Below are 15,874 nucleotides of genomic sequence, written 5' to 3'. Positions count from 1 at the left end.
TGCATCCGTACGGCACATCTTCGAGCTTCTAGCGGTGGGAACATACTCGCACATCCATTGCCAAAATCTCAATCATGTGGAGAGCCATCCAAGTCCAGCCTTAAAAACTCGAAAATTGACTTCGTTTGTGTCATTAACAGATCATTTTATTATCTGGATCTCTTTTACAGTATCTTTCGCTCTCAAGCTTTGTCCCGTAAGCAATTAGTGATGGACGCATGACTCGCGGAGTTCCACCAAAACCTTTATTATTCCCCCGGCAGCGTTGTAATCACAGCGTATCTCGTAGAATCAGATTTACCGTAGTTACGCCGTTGCGTCCCCTTGCTGCCCCTGCTTGTACGCCTCTAAAGCCTTTTGCCAAACTTCTGTTACGTTTGAGACGTCCGTCTTGAATAATGGTTCCATCATCACGTGAGAGAAGTACTGTAGTCTGTGACTGAAAAGGGGGAATGTTTTTTTTTTAGATAAGATAAATTTAATTCATGAGAAGTTTTCTGTTTCACAGTTACATCGGGACTGAAAGGGCAAGCCCGCAACACAGTGAAAAAAAAAAAAACAAAACAAAAAAAAACATGTACACAATAAATCACTGAAAATTGTAATTTGTCCTGTTTGGCAACACCAACTACATAGCCTATGACCATTGCACATCAATATAAACAAAGGTACTTCAGCCTTATAAAGAACACCAAAAGAAAAGAAAACAGGGCAGGCACACACAAAAGACAATAAGTAAGAATCAGAACTCGCTTGGATGACCTCTTGATGTATTAGTGCCTCTACTCGTTGAAAATTTATTGTTTTGCTCTTAGTTTAAATGAGCGACAGCAGGTAATAGTTCTAACATCGAGCGGCAATGTATTCCTAATATTTGAACCAAAGTAAATAAGAGAGTGGAGACCAGGGCGGATTAAGGGGGGGGGAGTCCGGATGTCCTGACCCCCCCTCAATTCCATACTTGAATATAGGCTTCAATGGACCAAACCCAGCATGCACCTGGCACTTGTCCATAGCGGACCCCCCCCCCCCCCCTTCGGAAAAATCGTAGATCCGCCCCTGGTGGAGACCATAGTTTGTTCTTCGTGTTGGAGCAGCGATTGCAGGCACGCTCCTGAGGGAGTAGTTTGTGCTGTGTTGGCGAAGTGAAAGTGTATCGGTGGGATTGTGATGAAGCAAGTGCAGGAAAAGACAATCTTGTAATTAATGAGGGTATAGATATCTTGGATGCTTAACAGGCGAAATGCATAAGTGATGGAGTCTTGAGGACCATGCGACAGTATTATTCGAAGCGCCCGTTTTTGCGCTATTAGCAGTGGATTAATGATGGTACGGTATGTCAGACAATAAATCTCAATAGCGTATGAGATGTGAGGATGTACTAGAGCGTAATATACTGCAATGAGGATGTTAATAGGAACTAAGTTCCGAAGACGCGCCAAGACGTACAGACCGGAAGAAATTTTCCCACGAATAAACTGAACGTGTTACGTGTCAGCTGTGCATGCGACAACTTAGATCTACGAACATGATCAACCTTGGGGGAAAAACTGCGTCCACAATAAATAATATATCGCAGGAACGGACACATATGCCGATCACACGGAATTGGCGTACTACTGCGACAGCGCGGACACGAACGAGAACCATTACGCGCTCATTATTTCATTCCACGCATCACTACCAGCAATGGGGTAGAGTATCGCCCCTGGCGATGAAACTCTCCATTCATCATCTCACAATAAAGTTGTTGTTGTTCCTTATGATTATGATGCGCTGCGAAGTACTTGGTAAAGCTGAAAGCTGAAAGCTCTTCTGACATTTCTGGACACCATCGGACTTCGATCGTTATTGTGAAGGGGCTCGTTACTTTATTCCCCCCATTCCATCCAGCAATGGGGTAGAGTATCGCCTGTGGCGATGAAACTCCCCACTCTCCAAGGTCGAAAATAAAGTTGTTGTTGTTTGGTAAAGCTGAATAGTGTTCTATCAGTGGAAGTGGGGCTGTTTGTTTGTTAGATTTCGTTGGGTGCACGATATGTTGATGAAGTAAGCAGTGCTTAATTTTGCAGTTATGGGTATTTGAGCAAAAACGCTTGTACCTGAGCACGGATTAGAAATTCCTATATTTCTCTGCTCCCTAAGAAAATTTGTGCGTTGTTTTCCAAGCAGACCGCGTTTAGTTTACTCGAAACAGAAAAATGAACTTGTGTATGCTCTATGATTTACTGCCGCAGGTTTAGGCCTTTTCCCCGATGACCAGTGTTTCGCATTCGATGTCGCATGTCTAGACTTGTTCAGTAGTGTCTTTCTTGCTGCAGTTTCTACCCTTCGCTAATATCGTGTTGTTGCATAATGTAAAAACTCCGAGACATTAATCATCATCTTCACCAGCTCGCTTGCTTCCTAGCCATTTTTTCATTATCTTGTTGTTGTCGTCTAGTGTTAGCCGTTGAGCTTCGTAGCGATGTGCGGTAACGCTGCGATTATTCCTGAGCGCTCCGTGTTAAGCCTTTTCCCCGTCATGTGCTCTATGCGCTGTCCTATGTGTGTGTGTGTAATTCCTCAGCAATGCCTTGCAATTTTCACCCGTAAAAACTCACCGTATATCGCATTATGCTGCCCCAGTAGAAGCGATTTTCCCTCTTCGTTTTGTGTATACCTTTGTCCTGTGCTTTCTTTACGCAGGGACAACGCAGCTTTGTGTATCGCATTATGCAATAATTTTCTGATATAGCAGAAGTGAGAGCCTTTTTCTCAGTTTATTAGCGTGCGCTACGGTTTTTTGCAGTTACAGCTATTAGACACATACACAAATGCGTGTAATTTTTTGCGGCTCTTTTCTTCGTTCACTGCGTTTACTCAGAATGTAGATGAGGGGAAACAGTCAGCATCCAGGTAGAGCAGAAGAAAGCCGCTTGGCAAAAGAGAGTTCATGAGAATTGAATTTGTTCGTTTTTTGTTTGTTGTTGAGTGTCAGTATTCACTTTGCTCGGTATGTTGATGGAGTAAGCTGTTTGCATTTAGAGGTATTTATGCAGAAATGCTGGTATCAGAGTGTGGAGTAGAAATTCCTATAACGCACGTCTCCTTGTGCATTCCTGAGCTGCTGTCTGTGTGTGTGCTTTTTTTCTTGATTTGTGACGTCATCATGGCATGTCTGAACTTGTTTAGCAGTGTTGCAATTTTACCCGCCGCTAGTATCTTATTGTTGTCGTCTTGTGTTAGCCGTTGAGTTTCGTAGCGATGTACGGTGAGGTCTTAAGCCTTTTCCCTGCCCACTTAAGGAAATTTGTACACCCTTGTCCTGTGCTTTCTTTACGAAGGGACAATGCGGCTGTGTATGTAGCATTATGCAAGAATTATCTGATACCAGAAATGGGTGTCTTTTTCTTAGTTTATTAGCGTATGCTTCGGTTTTTGAAGCCATAGCAACTCCAGCACAAGTGCGCGCAATTTTTCGCTGCTCTTTCCTCATTTCACTGCTTTTATGCAGAAGAAAGCCACTTTGTAAAGATGAATTCATCAGAAGTGGGTTTGATAGATGTCATTAGGAGCTCGGTATGTTGAATAAGTAAGCTGTTTGCATGCAGAAATGCTTGCATCTGAGTGCAGGACAGCAATTCCTAGCACACCACCCTCAGTGTAAATTAAAGGGGCAATGAACAGGTATACAAGGTGCACTTTTTTTTTCATGTGTTGTGATACGCTGCTGACGGTGAACGTTTTCCAAAAATTGTTGTTGCAAAAAAACTAAATAATGGCTCCAAACCGACTGAATATTCACTTCACTCTTTCGCACCCATGCCCCGCCTTGCGATGCCCAGGCGACAATAACCACACGTCATTTTGACGTCGCGTACCATCAACCATTAAGAATGCCGGACGCTTATACATTGATTTTGTTGTAATATCGGGAAGTTAGGTGAATTCTAAACGTCTTGCCACTTGTCAATCCCAAGGTAGCCAGATCAAACGGTACCAAAAGCCCACAATGCTGCATTTCATGTGCGCACTATGTTTTCAGTGTTGTATTGCTCCGCGAGGTCACCGAGATGCTCCCGCTACCGGTTCCTTCGCGAGCTGCCGCTTGTCTCAGTGGGGCCTGTCATTGGCTGGGAGTGCTGGGAGTCTCCGTTCCAAGGATGAAGGAGAGGCTCACAGGGATTATGCTCTTTGAATGGCATTGTTTCGTGGTAAAGACGCTCGCTAGAAGTAAATGAATTTCATATTTTGATGTCGTGAGCCACGTTTTCTCATAGAGCATAATAACTGGAGAATGTTCGTCGAGCTGTTTAGTGCCCCTTTAATTATTTTGGATAAGAGTCTGCTTCACTGCATAACAGGATCGGGTAGGCTAAAATTGGGAGAGAGAAAAACTTGGAGCGCTTGATTGATAGTGATCCAAGTAATAGGGCGATTCTAGTTTCCATAGAAAGTAGAATTTTAAGACTCCTAAAATTATAGTTTTGTAATAGTTTTTCTAAACTAGCAAGAATGAAAATAATTAATATAGTAGGAATGCAATCATATCATATATCTGTTCCCGTAAAGGCGTTCTGTCTTGTGCTCTGTCGTGCGCGAATGGAACTTTGCCCCCAGGCTTTCGCCTTGTTGCTCGCAGGTGTAGCCTCAGATAACGAGTATATGAGCGTAGAAAAGGTTGTGCGTCATGTATTACATAAGCCTGGTGATGATGTTGTGTGTTCCAGGGTCACAATTATTATTTTAAAGAGCAGTGGTAGTTTACTGTATTGTGAATCTAATGACTGAAAGTACCATGATAAGCCTTTGAGTGAAAATCGCGAAGATCAAGATTCATGCACGGTGCTTTTTTGTTGTTGTTGAATTTTAATGAAAGACTGAATATCATTAAGAGTCGGAGAAATAATCTTGCGATTCAATAAATAATAGGAAGGTTTGTCTTTGCCACTGCCTTCTTCAGACACGATGTGATGACGTCACGCAGTGTTTCAGGTATCTGTAGCAATGCATTGACCGTTAGTGGAGAAAAAGTGTAGCAATAGAAAAATGGGAAGATGGTCGATGGAGTGCTTTATCTTGGACGGATTTATGATGAGCATTGTTTTTGAACAAGAGGAGTGTGTGTCTGTGATTAAAAATAGTTTGATGCTGGTTTTCTGCTGTGCTCAAGTGTTTCTCTGCGCTTTTTCCCCCTTGTTGTCTGACAAACATGCGATTTTTCCTGGTATGACAGTGCTTGTTGAGCAATGCCCCAACATGCAAGGACCTGTTCTGTCATGCTTTCCTTCTACATGTAGTTCTGTATATTTTTTCTTTTTGACGAGGAACATTCTTGTCTTGACGATGTCGATAGTGCTGCCCTGAATGGGAGTAGAGCTAGAACGATTCTGAATCATTTTGCGATTCAATTAGTTCAAAGAGTAACCGCAAGGGGGACAGGTGTGTGGCCTTATTCGGGAGGAACAGAGCATCATTATTCAGTTATCTGCCTGGCTCTCCGATGAGACGGAGGTGTCTCGTTGAGCTCGTCGTCGTATTTAGCCATTGATGGTGTTAGGATATTTTGTTCTTTCCTGTATTCGTAAGTCTCATTTAGTAAGACTTTGGGATTGAAATGCTTAATTCCTACGATCACCTTTCATGTGTGGTGCTTTTCTGAGACAGTTTTTCTGTTTCCTATGCAATCATTACAGTAGAATAAAGGAAATAATCTTGGGATAGTGATTCAATAAATAACAGGTCCCCTGTCTACAGCGTACGCGTCCTTGAAGCGTACAGCTGCATGCCTGGGTGATGACGTCTTGAAGCGGCTCTCTTGTTTCAGGTGGACCTTGTCCAGGGCAGTTGGGTTGGGCATTAATGGAAAAAAATAGACAATAGGATGACGTCACGACCAATGAGCAAGGCCTGCAGAGGGCGCAGGGATTCACTTCTCTCTTGGACACTGGCGGGTGTGGACGCGTGAATTCTGTTCCTAACAATTGTGTTGGCCGTTAGTGGAAAAGCATAGCTTCGGTGGGATTCAGTTTGCCTCTGACGCGTCCTTGAACCATCCAGCTGCATGCCTGGGTGATGACGTCATGCCGCGGCTCTATTGTTTCAGGTGGACCTTGTCCAGAGTAGTTGGGTGGGCATTAGCGGAAAAAACAGACAATAGGATGACGTCACGACCACTGAGCAAGGCCTGCAGAGGGCGCAGGGATTCACTTCTCTCTTGGACACTGGCGAGTGTGGACGCGTGAATTCTGTTCCTAACAATTGTGTTGGCCGTTAGTGGAAAAGCATAGCTTCGGCGGGATTCAGTTTGCCTCTGACGCGTCCTTGAACCATCCAGCTGCATGCCTGGGTGATGACGTCATGCCGCGGCTCTATTGTTTCTGGTGGACCTTGTTCAGGGTAGTTGGGTGGGCATTAGCGAAAAAAAAACAGGCAATAGGATGACGTCACGACCAATGAGCAAGGCCTGCAGAGGCCGCAGGGATTCACTTCTCTCTTGGACACTGGCGAGTGTGGACGCGTGAATTCTGTTCCTAACAATTGTGTTGGCCGTTAGTGGAAAAGCATAGCTTCGGTGGGATTCAGTTTGCCTCTGACGCGTCCTTGAACCATCCAGCTGCATGCCTGGGTGATGACGTCATGCCGCGGCTCTATTGTTTCTGGTGGACCTTGTTCAGGGTAGTTGGGTGGGCATTAGCGGAAAAAAAACAGACAATAGGATGACGTCACGACCAATGAGCAAGGCCTGCAGAGGGCGCAGGGATTCACTTCTCTCTTGGACACTGGCGGGTGTGGACGCGTGAATTCTGTTCCCAGCAATTGGGTTGGCCGTTAGTGGAAAAGCATAGCTTCGGTGGGATTCAGTTTGCCTCTGACGCGTCCTTGAACCATCCAGCTGCATGCCTCGGTGATGACGTCATGCCGCGGCTCTATTGTTTCTGGTGGACCTTGTTCAGGGTAGTTGGGTGGGCATTAGCGAAAAAAAAAACAGGCAATAGGATGACGTCACGACCAATGAGCAAGGCCTGCAGAGGGCGCAAGGATTCACTTCTCTCTTGGACACTGGCGGGTGTGGACGCGTGAATTCTGTTCCCAACAATTGGGTTGGCCGTTAGTGGAGAAGCGTAGCTTCGGTGGGATTCCGTTCGCCTCTGACGGGGTACGGATGTGTGGTTCGTCACTGGTGAATGGTCTTCGACAGTTCAGGTGGATTTTGTGCCGAGCGGATTTACAGTGAGGGAATGCAGTGTACGTGAAAATACTCCGAGTATGGTGAGTGTCTTTTTCACTCTGTCCAAGTGTTTTTCTGTGTTTGCTTTCCTCTGTTGCCAGGCAGTCGTGCAATCTTTCCTTGTGTTACAACGCTCGTTGACCAATGTTCTGACATGCCGCGACCTGCATGCTTTCCTCTGTTGATGCATCTAGCTTTGTATTTTTTTCTTTTTTGGATGAGAAAGATTCATGTTGATCGTTCTTGTCTTGATGATGACGCTAGTGCCGCACCCTTAATTTGAATAGGAATAGTGCTAGAAGAATTCTTAATTATTTTGCGATTAAATTAGTTTAGAAAGTAACCGCAAGAGGGACAGATGCGTGACTTTATAAAAAAGAGAAAAAAGCATTACGATTCAGTTCTGTGCCAGGCTCTCGGATGGAATGGACGTATCGTTCTGCGCTGCTGAGACTGCCTTTGTGGTGGGCTGATTTGTAGTGTAACTAATTCTTTCGCACGTGGTAACTTTGTCCCCGCTTTGTTTGCGGCTTACATGCCCGTGCATGTCGGGCGCTGGTTGCTGTTGTCCGGGCATCCCCGCCATTTTCTATCTTCCGTAAAAGCTGCCTTGGGAACAAGAGTAGCACTGGCGTGATTCTTAATAATTTTGTCATGAAGTTAGTTGAGAAAGTAACCACTAGGGGGTGCAGATACGTGACTTTATAGAGGAGAAAAAAGCATTACGATTCAGTTCTGTGCCTGGCTGTCAGATGGAGCAGTCGCATACTTCTGCGCTTCCCGTGACTGCTGTTGTGGTGGGCTCATTTGTTGTGTAACTAATTCTTTTTGTTGTTAGCTATTGATGGTTAGAATATTTACTCTTGCTTTCACAGCCTCTGTATTATGAATGTTTTTCTCCTTGCATGTCCAGAGATGTCCTAACCAGACATGCCATGATGACATCACAGCTGACGTCACAGTATGTCCAGAACAGGTGGTCACAGCTGTGATGCTTTACAACCTGCCTCTGTGATCCGTCGCCCAGCGATGATCAGCGGCCGTTCCGGACCGCTTTCTTCAACATGGCACCGTTGATCTTCAACTAATCTGCTTCTCTGCACTCTATTTCTATCAATTTAGTTTCTACTATTTACTTTCTACCTATTTTTATTTTTTATGGAGTCTCATTGCCCACAACTGGCCTGAACACGAGTTAGATGCTCCCCAATTAGTGTGATGACTCACTTGATGATCCTAATTACTGTGGGGGGTCCCAAATTGCTCTAATTGCTAATAAAATCATGTTTAAGGCCAGTTGTGGGCTGTGAGAGTCCATCACTTACTACTATCGTCAAGGTTTAATCAGAACGACCAAGACGTTTTCGATGAATTTGTCCAAACCTGCCGTAATGGCAGACGACGAAACCTGCGCTTCACTCTCATGCAACATCACGCATGACGTCGCCTGCGGGTACGTCGCCGTTGTCACGGCAATTGTAACCTGCAGAAGGACCTTTTGTTGAGTCATCCCATTTGCTCTTGAAATGGGGACACTCAGACATGTATCTCCGCGAGCGGAGAATGTAGCCTGTGCATTGACTGTGGGGTCTCCGATAATGTGGCGCATAATCGGATACGTGGAAGCTAAGTCACGTGTTTTCTTTCCGCGAGTATTTAATGCGATTTTTAAATAAACACGCACTCCTTCTCCATGCACGTCGTCAGCGACACTTCATTTCGAAGCATGATCAGTGAGCAACGGGGAGTGTAATGGAAGCGCGCGTAATATATTTTTGGTTGGAGCAGTAATGCGACCGCGCGCCGATGGCCGGCGACTTCAGATTTGTGAGTCTGGGTGGGGTCGTCCTGCTACTTTTAACTTGTCTTTGAGGATTAACATAGTTGTTCTAAACCACCATGTGGGTCACTTCTTAGAACGTGCGTTTTTCGCCGGAGAACTGAAAGAAAATGTACGAGAGTTGCCGCGGTCCCCGAGTCACTTCTGAAAGTCGTCTGCTCACGCCGGTACACTGGCGCGCGCAAAAGCAGACGATTTCTGTACCCTATCATGGACTTTCCCGCAGGGCGACGTAGCTGTTCTTATTGTTGACAACACAGATCGCGGCATGCCCTGCAATGTTTACCAATTTAATTCGGTTATTTAATAACCGTGACGTGCTTTGTCGGGTAAATTTGCGGTAGTCCATTTTCAACAAAAGGCATCGAATGGCACACTTCATGAGAGGGGCGGGGGGTACGAGACCGTCCTTTAAGTTGAACATATTCTAGTTAGGTACATACTCTCTTGCACGCAATGTCTGCCTCACGCACCCATAACCCACCTGGAAGAACTATATCTGTGCTGCTCCCTTAGTTATAGTTAATAAAAAAAAATCTGCACCCGTTAAAAGGAGCGCCTGCTTATTGTTCAACAACAACTTTATTGTAAGATGATGGGTGGGAAGTTTCCTCACCAGGGGCGATACACTACCCTATTGCTGGTGGTGATGTGGGGAAGCAATGGGGTAGAGTTGTCGACTGACAACCCCGAAATTTTCGCAAAAATCGCAGTCTTACCGCGTTGCACGGGAGAATGAAAAACTACTGAAGCAGTAGTTTTCCTTGTGTCACAGGAACTATACCCTCAGGTCACGCATTAAAATAGTTTTGAGATGTTTCATAGTTTGTAGTCCTTGTCTTTCGGCAAAACCATAAAAATCTACGCCATGTTTGACGGTGCAAAGCAGAGCCGTAGCGACGGGGGGGGGGGGGGGGGCGGAGAGGGGCAGCCGCCCCGGGCGCCCTCGCGAGAGAGGGCGCCAAACGGCAGGCCCTGGCAGTTTGGTTGGACAGGATAAAGCGGGAACGAAGAAAATTTGAATTTACGATCTTGGCAGGGCAAATAAGCGTTTTCATTTCTTTGTTTACAGGGCTTCTGACGGCAGTGGGTGAGGGGTGGGGGCGCCTCACATTTACTCTGCCCTGGGCGCAGACTTGCCTCGCTACGACTCTGGCGCAAAGCATCGCGAAGATTTCTAAAGTTTTTCACTAACTCTGAAAACATACGTACAAGTCAGGTTTCACGTAGGCACGATGAGGCACTGGAAATAAAGCTTCATAGGTCCGTGCTTCGCCCGAGCCGTGTATAGCATATGCATTCATACGGCTCGGGACCGGTGGTAAGTACGAGACGGGAACGAGGGCCTCTCCGTGCCAGGTATCCCCGTCGATGATGGCCCGGTATTTCAGAGGCAAGGAGTGCTGCGTGTGAAACAATATTTTAAGTCCAGGGTGGCTAGCCTAAGTTTTTTCTTCATTTTTTGTCTGTGGTCGCCGAGGTGGTTAAGCAAATATACTTGTTCTTAGATATACTTATACACAGGTGTTCGATATGAACGTGACTGAACGTACTTTACCTTCACAGTTTGCGACATGAGTCGTAAGCATTGATAACTAATACCCCTGACACACGGGTTAGCTAGAACTCCTTTGAAGTGGGAGTCCTTTACCGCTTTGAAGGACACCTTGCTAAAAGGAGTTCGCGCCGGCGCCACACGACAGCGTCTCTCTTCCTTTTGCTCAGTAGCGCCATCTGAAATGTAGCCCGAGAGTACGGCACTCACAAGCCTTCGCGAGGTGTTTATAAGCTGCAATTATTAAATTATCTGCAAAATGGCTCGCTAACTTCATACGCAAAATCCTCAAGTCACATATTCTTAATTTCAATTGTCATGGTCTCAGGGCCCGTACCCACATGCGGGACACATGTGTGGAAACCGCCTGCGGGCTGCCGCTGGGCCTAAGCAATCTCCTCTTCCGCAAAGGCCCGCTAGCGAAAGGGAGTATCTCCTTTGTCGTCTGGAAAGCAAACGCCGTTCGAAAAGTGTCTACTGTCGAAAGGCGTTTAGGTTTCTCGTGTGTCACGGGTATAATTCGTGGCTTAACGTCGTGAGATAACCGTGATCATGAGCGACGCCACAGTGGTCGATCTGCGGATTGATATTGTCTACCTGATAATTCTTTAAAGAGCTGCGTAAGCTCAGCACATCGCACACCGTATTTAGCGTCCCACGCGGAAGCGCGTCACGCGTGTCTAAGCAACTTGTACCCTGCAACCAAATTGCTGGCGTCCTCGGCTGGGTTTGAACAGATACCTTGGGATCTGTAGGCGGACACGCTGCCAACTGATCCACCTAGACCAATCCTAAACATTCAAATCTAATGAAGTCCAACAAAACGTTTCACCGTTGTTGCTATTACAATCGGGAAATGGGACTTCCCTGTCTCAGTGGAGGCGTGTACAGGGAAGTGAGTACGATTATGTTGTGCACAGTCCGGTCAGTGCAGGCCTATCGCTCCCATGAAGGTAAGCGAACCCCTTATAGTTTATTTCCTCCATGACGGCATTAACCCATCTCCAGAACGAGACGTAATAGGAGCAAGAGCTTCGCTTTATCAGACGACCTCTTCTGGCGAACGCGAGTAAATGATGACGCCTAGGCGATCTAACAGCCTTCTCTTGGCTTTCTCTGAAAGCACCCTTCAACAGGTGCTACGCACCCTCCTGGCCTAACCATACGAATGATAAATGCTTAGGCTTCTTCAGATCATGCACCTTGCATGCACCTTACCCTGTGCTGTAGTGCGCCCGGTTATGCCAATGAATGTGTCTTATTAGTCAGCAACGATTACACCCTCTTGACCCCCCTCCCTCCTCATCTATTTGAAATGATCGGCATTCGTCACTTCGGACTTTTCCACATATAACTGCTCCTGGTAGTCGATTGGTTATCACGGTTCTAGATCAGAGGAGTCGGTGCGTCGAGTTCGCAGCACTGTCATCTGGCTCATCGGAAGAAATGGCTCAGCTCTTTACAAGCAGCCTCCACGCGCGTCTTCCTCATGATGCGCCCCAGGTGACTGATAGCGATCGCGGACGTTCCTCGTTGGGAACGTTACTGCAACATGCATTTGGTACCTTCTCGGTGGTCCACAAAACGATATCTGCATATAACGTACAAACGAGTGAGCTTACGAGCGGCATAACCATACCCTCGCCGACATGCTCACTTACTACACACCTCCTCAGTCATGGGCATTGGGGTTCTCCCTTACATCACCTTTGCTACCGCTCTGCGAACAAGCCGGCTGTGAAACGCCGTGCAACCCTGACACCTTGTTCCTGTACATGCATGACACAGACCACAACACTATTTTGTTCGGCGTTACATCTTGCACCGAGGAGGGCCGACAAAAGGCCGTTGAGTGTTTTGGCCGACTCGTTTTAGCACCTTTGGCCGACTCGTTTTAGCACCTTCGACCCACAAGCCAAAGCTAAACCTCGTTTTCTGCCACACCTAACACATTCAGTCTTGAACCTCGCCCGTGCCAGAAGCTACGCCGTTATGCTATGAAGCTAGGAAGCTACGACCGCTACATATAAGGCCCTACCATGTCGTACGTTGGATTTAAAGTGTTAACTATGTACTAGAACTCGTTGACCAGTCGCCGAAGAGGCATCGGACCACGTCAGTGGGTCATCTCTTCTTAGGAGAAAATGCGTATTCCCTCGCTCGTCACCCCTTCAGCCCGGGGAAGCCGTGACATCGACACGAAACTCATAGCCATCGTCAGCTTCGGTGTCTCGTTCTCGCGCCATACTCGTTCGTTTATTCCGCGAATAGACCGGGATGCCTAGCAGCTCCAGACGCCATACAATTACGTTCAGGATCAAAGAAAAAGCGCTTCTGAATGAGTGTTCACGAGCAACTTTATGTGTCTGTTGCACCAGCTTCTTCACGAGACATACATTATAGCTGAAAATCGAGAGCCGACCGCAGTTGTTGTTCGTAGAAAATAGGGTAGCGTTTTGGCAGGTAACTTTGTGGCGACATGAACTATCGCTGATATACTTTAGTTTGGGTGACACCCCGTCTCAAGAGGGCTACCGTCAAATTGTAGACGATAGCTACACGCGCACATGAAAAAGCAATGTTATCGCATCGCAGTTCGACTTGCTGTATCCATATTAAGTGTCACTACGTACTTTGATTGCTTTATTTTCACCATCGAGCAGCAAAACCAAATGTTGGCCATACCTGCAAAATGTATGTCAAAGCAACATTAACACGTAGATTCAAAAATCAAGTACAATTATTTTTCTAAACCAAACGAATGCAACTTACGGGGAGAGCTCAATCTCCAGATAGCGATCATTGTTGCCAAGAAGGAACAGCTCCACAACTATGGAAGTGCATGAAAGAAAATGTTTGGATGGTGTACGGCTCATTGGGTATAATTGTACTGACAATTTGCACACCTGAAGTCGGGTCAATATTTAACACTGGCACCGTAACACACGTAACACAGCGCGTCAGGTGCCACAAAACCCGGTGGCGTTAAAGCGCTACAGTTAACGTACACAACTATGAAATACATGGACAAACTTCAACGTGACTTCCCATTCCGTGTATTCCCGGTCCGTTTTTTTTCCTTGGTATTTTTGACAGTGACAGCTGCATCAGGGAGGTTTTGTGGCGTTATCTGTGATTATGGCGAGTGCAGCAGAGACGAAATAACGTCACCGCGCCATGACGTCACACCATGACATGGTACAGTGGACGACACCAATGATATCGCACACACATGACATCACAACACCTGCAAAACACACACGCACACACACACACACACACACACACACACACTGGCCGGCACGGTATTCATTCGTAGCGCAGAGAGAGGGAAATAAAGCGTGGGCGGTGCGCATGTGGCCATTGTCGTGCCAGACTCTTTACAATGGTGCGGCTAACAAAGTGCGCACGTCATCTGAACAGCGAGAGTGGAAGCCGCAACGCAGTATCCTAATATACTGATAGAACGAGTCGCGGCTTTCTCTCTTCCCAACTTGCAGCATGGCCATTGAACGCCTTCTGGCATATATAGCGCTCGCCTCGAGATCGAACAGCGTCGCCACCATGCGGCTGCTCTGTGAACTACCTTTAGTGGGGATGCGCGGCTTGAGCCGGTGCTTTCGCTGTGGTCATCGTGCTCGAAAACGTGCTTGAAAGGCTCAATTTCTGAACATTTGCGCTTTTCAAATCGCTTCAAAATGAGTGAAAATGACTTTGTGGAAAACTTTTTTGAACTTTTCTAGTTCTTTGCACCAGCGTGCTTAGCAGGGAAGAAAACTACAGAACGTGCATATGTTCCAGTATGCGGATTCCACTCGGCCTTTGCTATATTATATTTGTCACTGCGGTTCTGTGTGTCACATAAAATGTACTAAGAGCTAAGGTCAATGTTGTAACAGTTTTTTTTATTATAAGTATAAAACTATGTCACAGTTATTTATAGAATGGTTTCTGTGCTAGCTGTTCTTAGTTACTTCACAATGCTCAGTTAGGATATTCTGCACGCGCTAGACACAAGTTGTATAGAATGTATTAATATATGAAATATATGAATGCATGAATATATATATTTATGACACGGGTGTTTTCAAATGTGTGAATATCAAGCTTTCATCTCATTTCATCTAACCGTATGACAGACTAGACTTTTATATTTCACATACGTAATCATTGGAACGCACGCATTCAAGGTAAAATACTATCACCACCCCTGAACGTAATATGTAAAACAGGCGTGTTTTTTGGGGTACGAAGCACGTGTGCAACAGCGTGTTTAAGAATATACACCTGCCGCTGGAACCAAAAACTTAGTTTATATGTAGATGGGTAGAAAAAAATTTAGTTTATATGTAGTTATTACATGACCGGTAGCACCCCAAAGTCAAGTCTACAACAAAGGTGTGGTCATCTCGTAACATATTTTAGCACCATTTAGTGAATGCCCGCCCAGGAGACGAATCAAACCTCGAACCTCTCCTGTACTCCCTCGACGCAAAATTGCAAAAATTGTAGCGAGGAGCTTCAATGCTTACTGGGCTATTCTGCCCTTATGTTACATTCTTGCACATTTGTACATTTAGATTCATTGTTATTGTTGATGAGTACATTGTACATTTAGATCAGTGGAGACAGGAATTTTGAGTGAGTCTTTTTTTTTAATCCTTGTTGTCTCAACGTAAGATAAAAAGGTACAGGGAAAGACAGCAATACACAAGCAACGAATAAATATTCGAGCGAGAGCAGCAAAAGACTAAAACAAAATCACGCTTGGAACAAAGGAGGCAGTGTTTCCCTTAAAAAGCACACAGGATATTTTCTTTTCACAACTTCGCGACTTCAGCGTTTCGCAGTGCAGCAATATTTGTCAACCTTCACACCTTATCAGCGTTCTAAGTATCGCATTTCAACACATCCGCAATATGTGAGGCACTGACAGCAGCATTTCATCCAGAAACACTGCGATATCTGCGTAGAAAAGCCAGAGCCCGCTGCGTCCGATCATGCCGTATCCTCACTAGGCCATCCGTCGCAGCGCCACCTACAGTTCGATCTCGAGGCGAATAGCGCTGACGATGACGGAGCAAACGCAAACTCGCAAAGCTAAGAGGGTCATTCCATGAATTTTTATAACAAAATCGACGAGGGTCGAGCGTCACCTCTGGGACGTTTGGCATCAATGACCCAAGAAGTGCGCGAGGAACGCGACGCAGCAGACTCAGAGTGTCGAAGAGAAAATTTTATCAGTCCGGTAAAGGTTCGGGTTCAG

General features: G+C 45.9%; 1 protein-coding gene across 1 annotated transcript in view; it reads right to left on the bottom strand.

Annotated features, from left to right (window-relative positions):
• Window positions 1-230: 230 nt before the first annotated feature.
• The window catches only part of LOC135394458 (UPF0462 protein C4orf33 homolog), a 62,657-nt gene continuing 47,013 nt past the window's right edge, over window positions 231-15,874 (bottom strand). Inside the window, exons 4-7 of the mRNA XM_064625195.1 lie at window positions 13,381-13,438; window positions 13,242-13,293; window positions 10,266-10,456; window positions 231-439 (exon numbers count right to left, since the gene is read on the bottom strand). Of these exons, the coding sequence (XP_064481265.1) occupies window positions 307-439; window positions 10,266-10,456; window positions 13,242-13,293; window positions 13,381-13,438 (434 nt within the window). The 3' untranslated portion in view covers window positions 231-306. The remainder of the gene's footprint in view (window positions 440-10,265; window positions 10,457-13,241; window positions 13,294-13,380; window positions 13,439-15,874) is intronic.

Source organism: Ornithodoros turicata, chromosome 5 (assembly GCF_037126465.1).
Source record: "Ornithodoros turicata isolate Travis chromosome 5, ASM3712646v1, whole genome shotgun sequence".
Taxonomy (NCBI): Eukaryota; Metazoa; Arthropoda; class Arachnida; order Ixodida; family Argasidae; genus Ornithodoros; species Ornithodoros turicata.
This window is presented reverse-complemented; position numbering and strand designations above follow the sequence as displayed.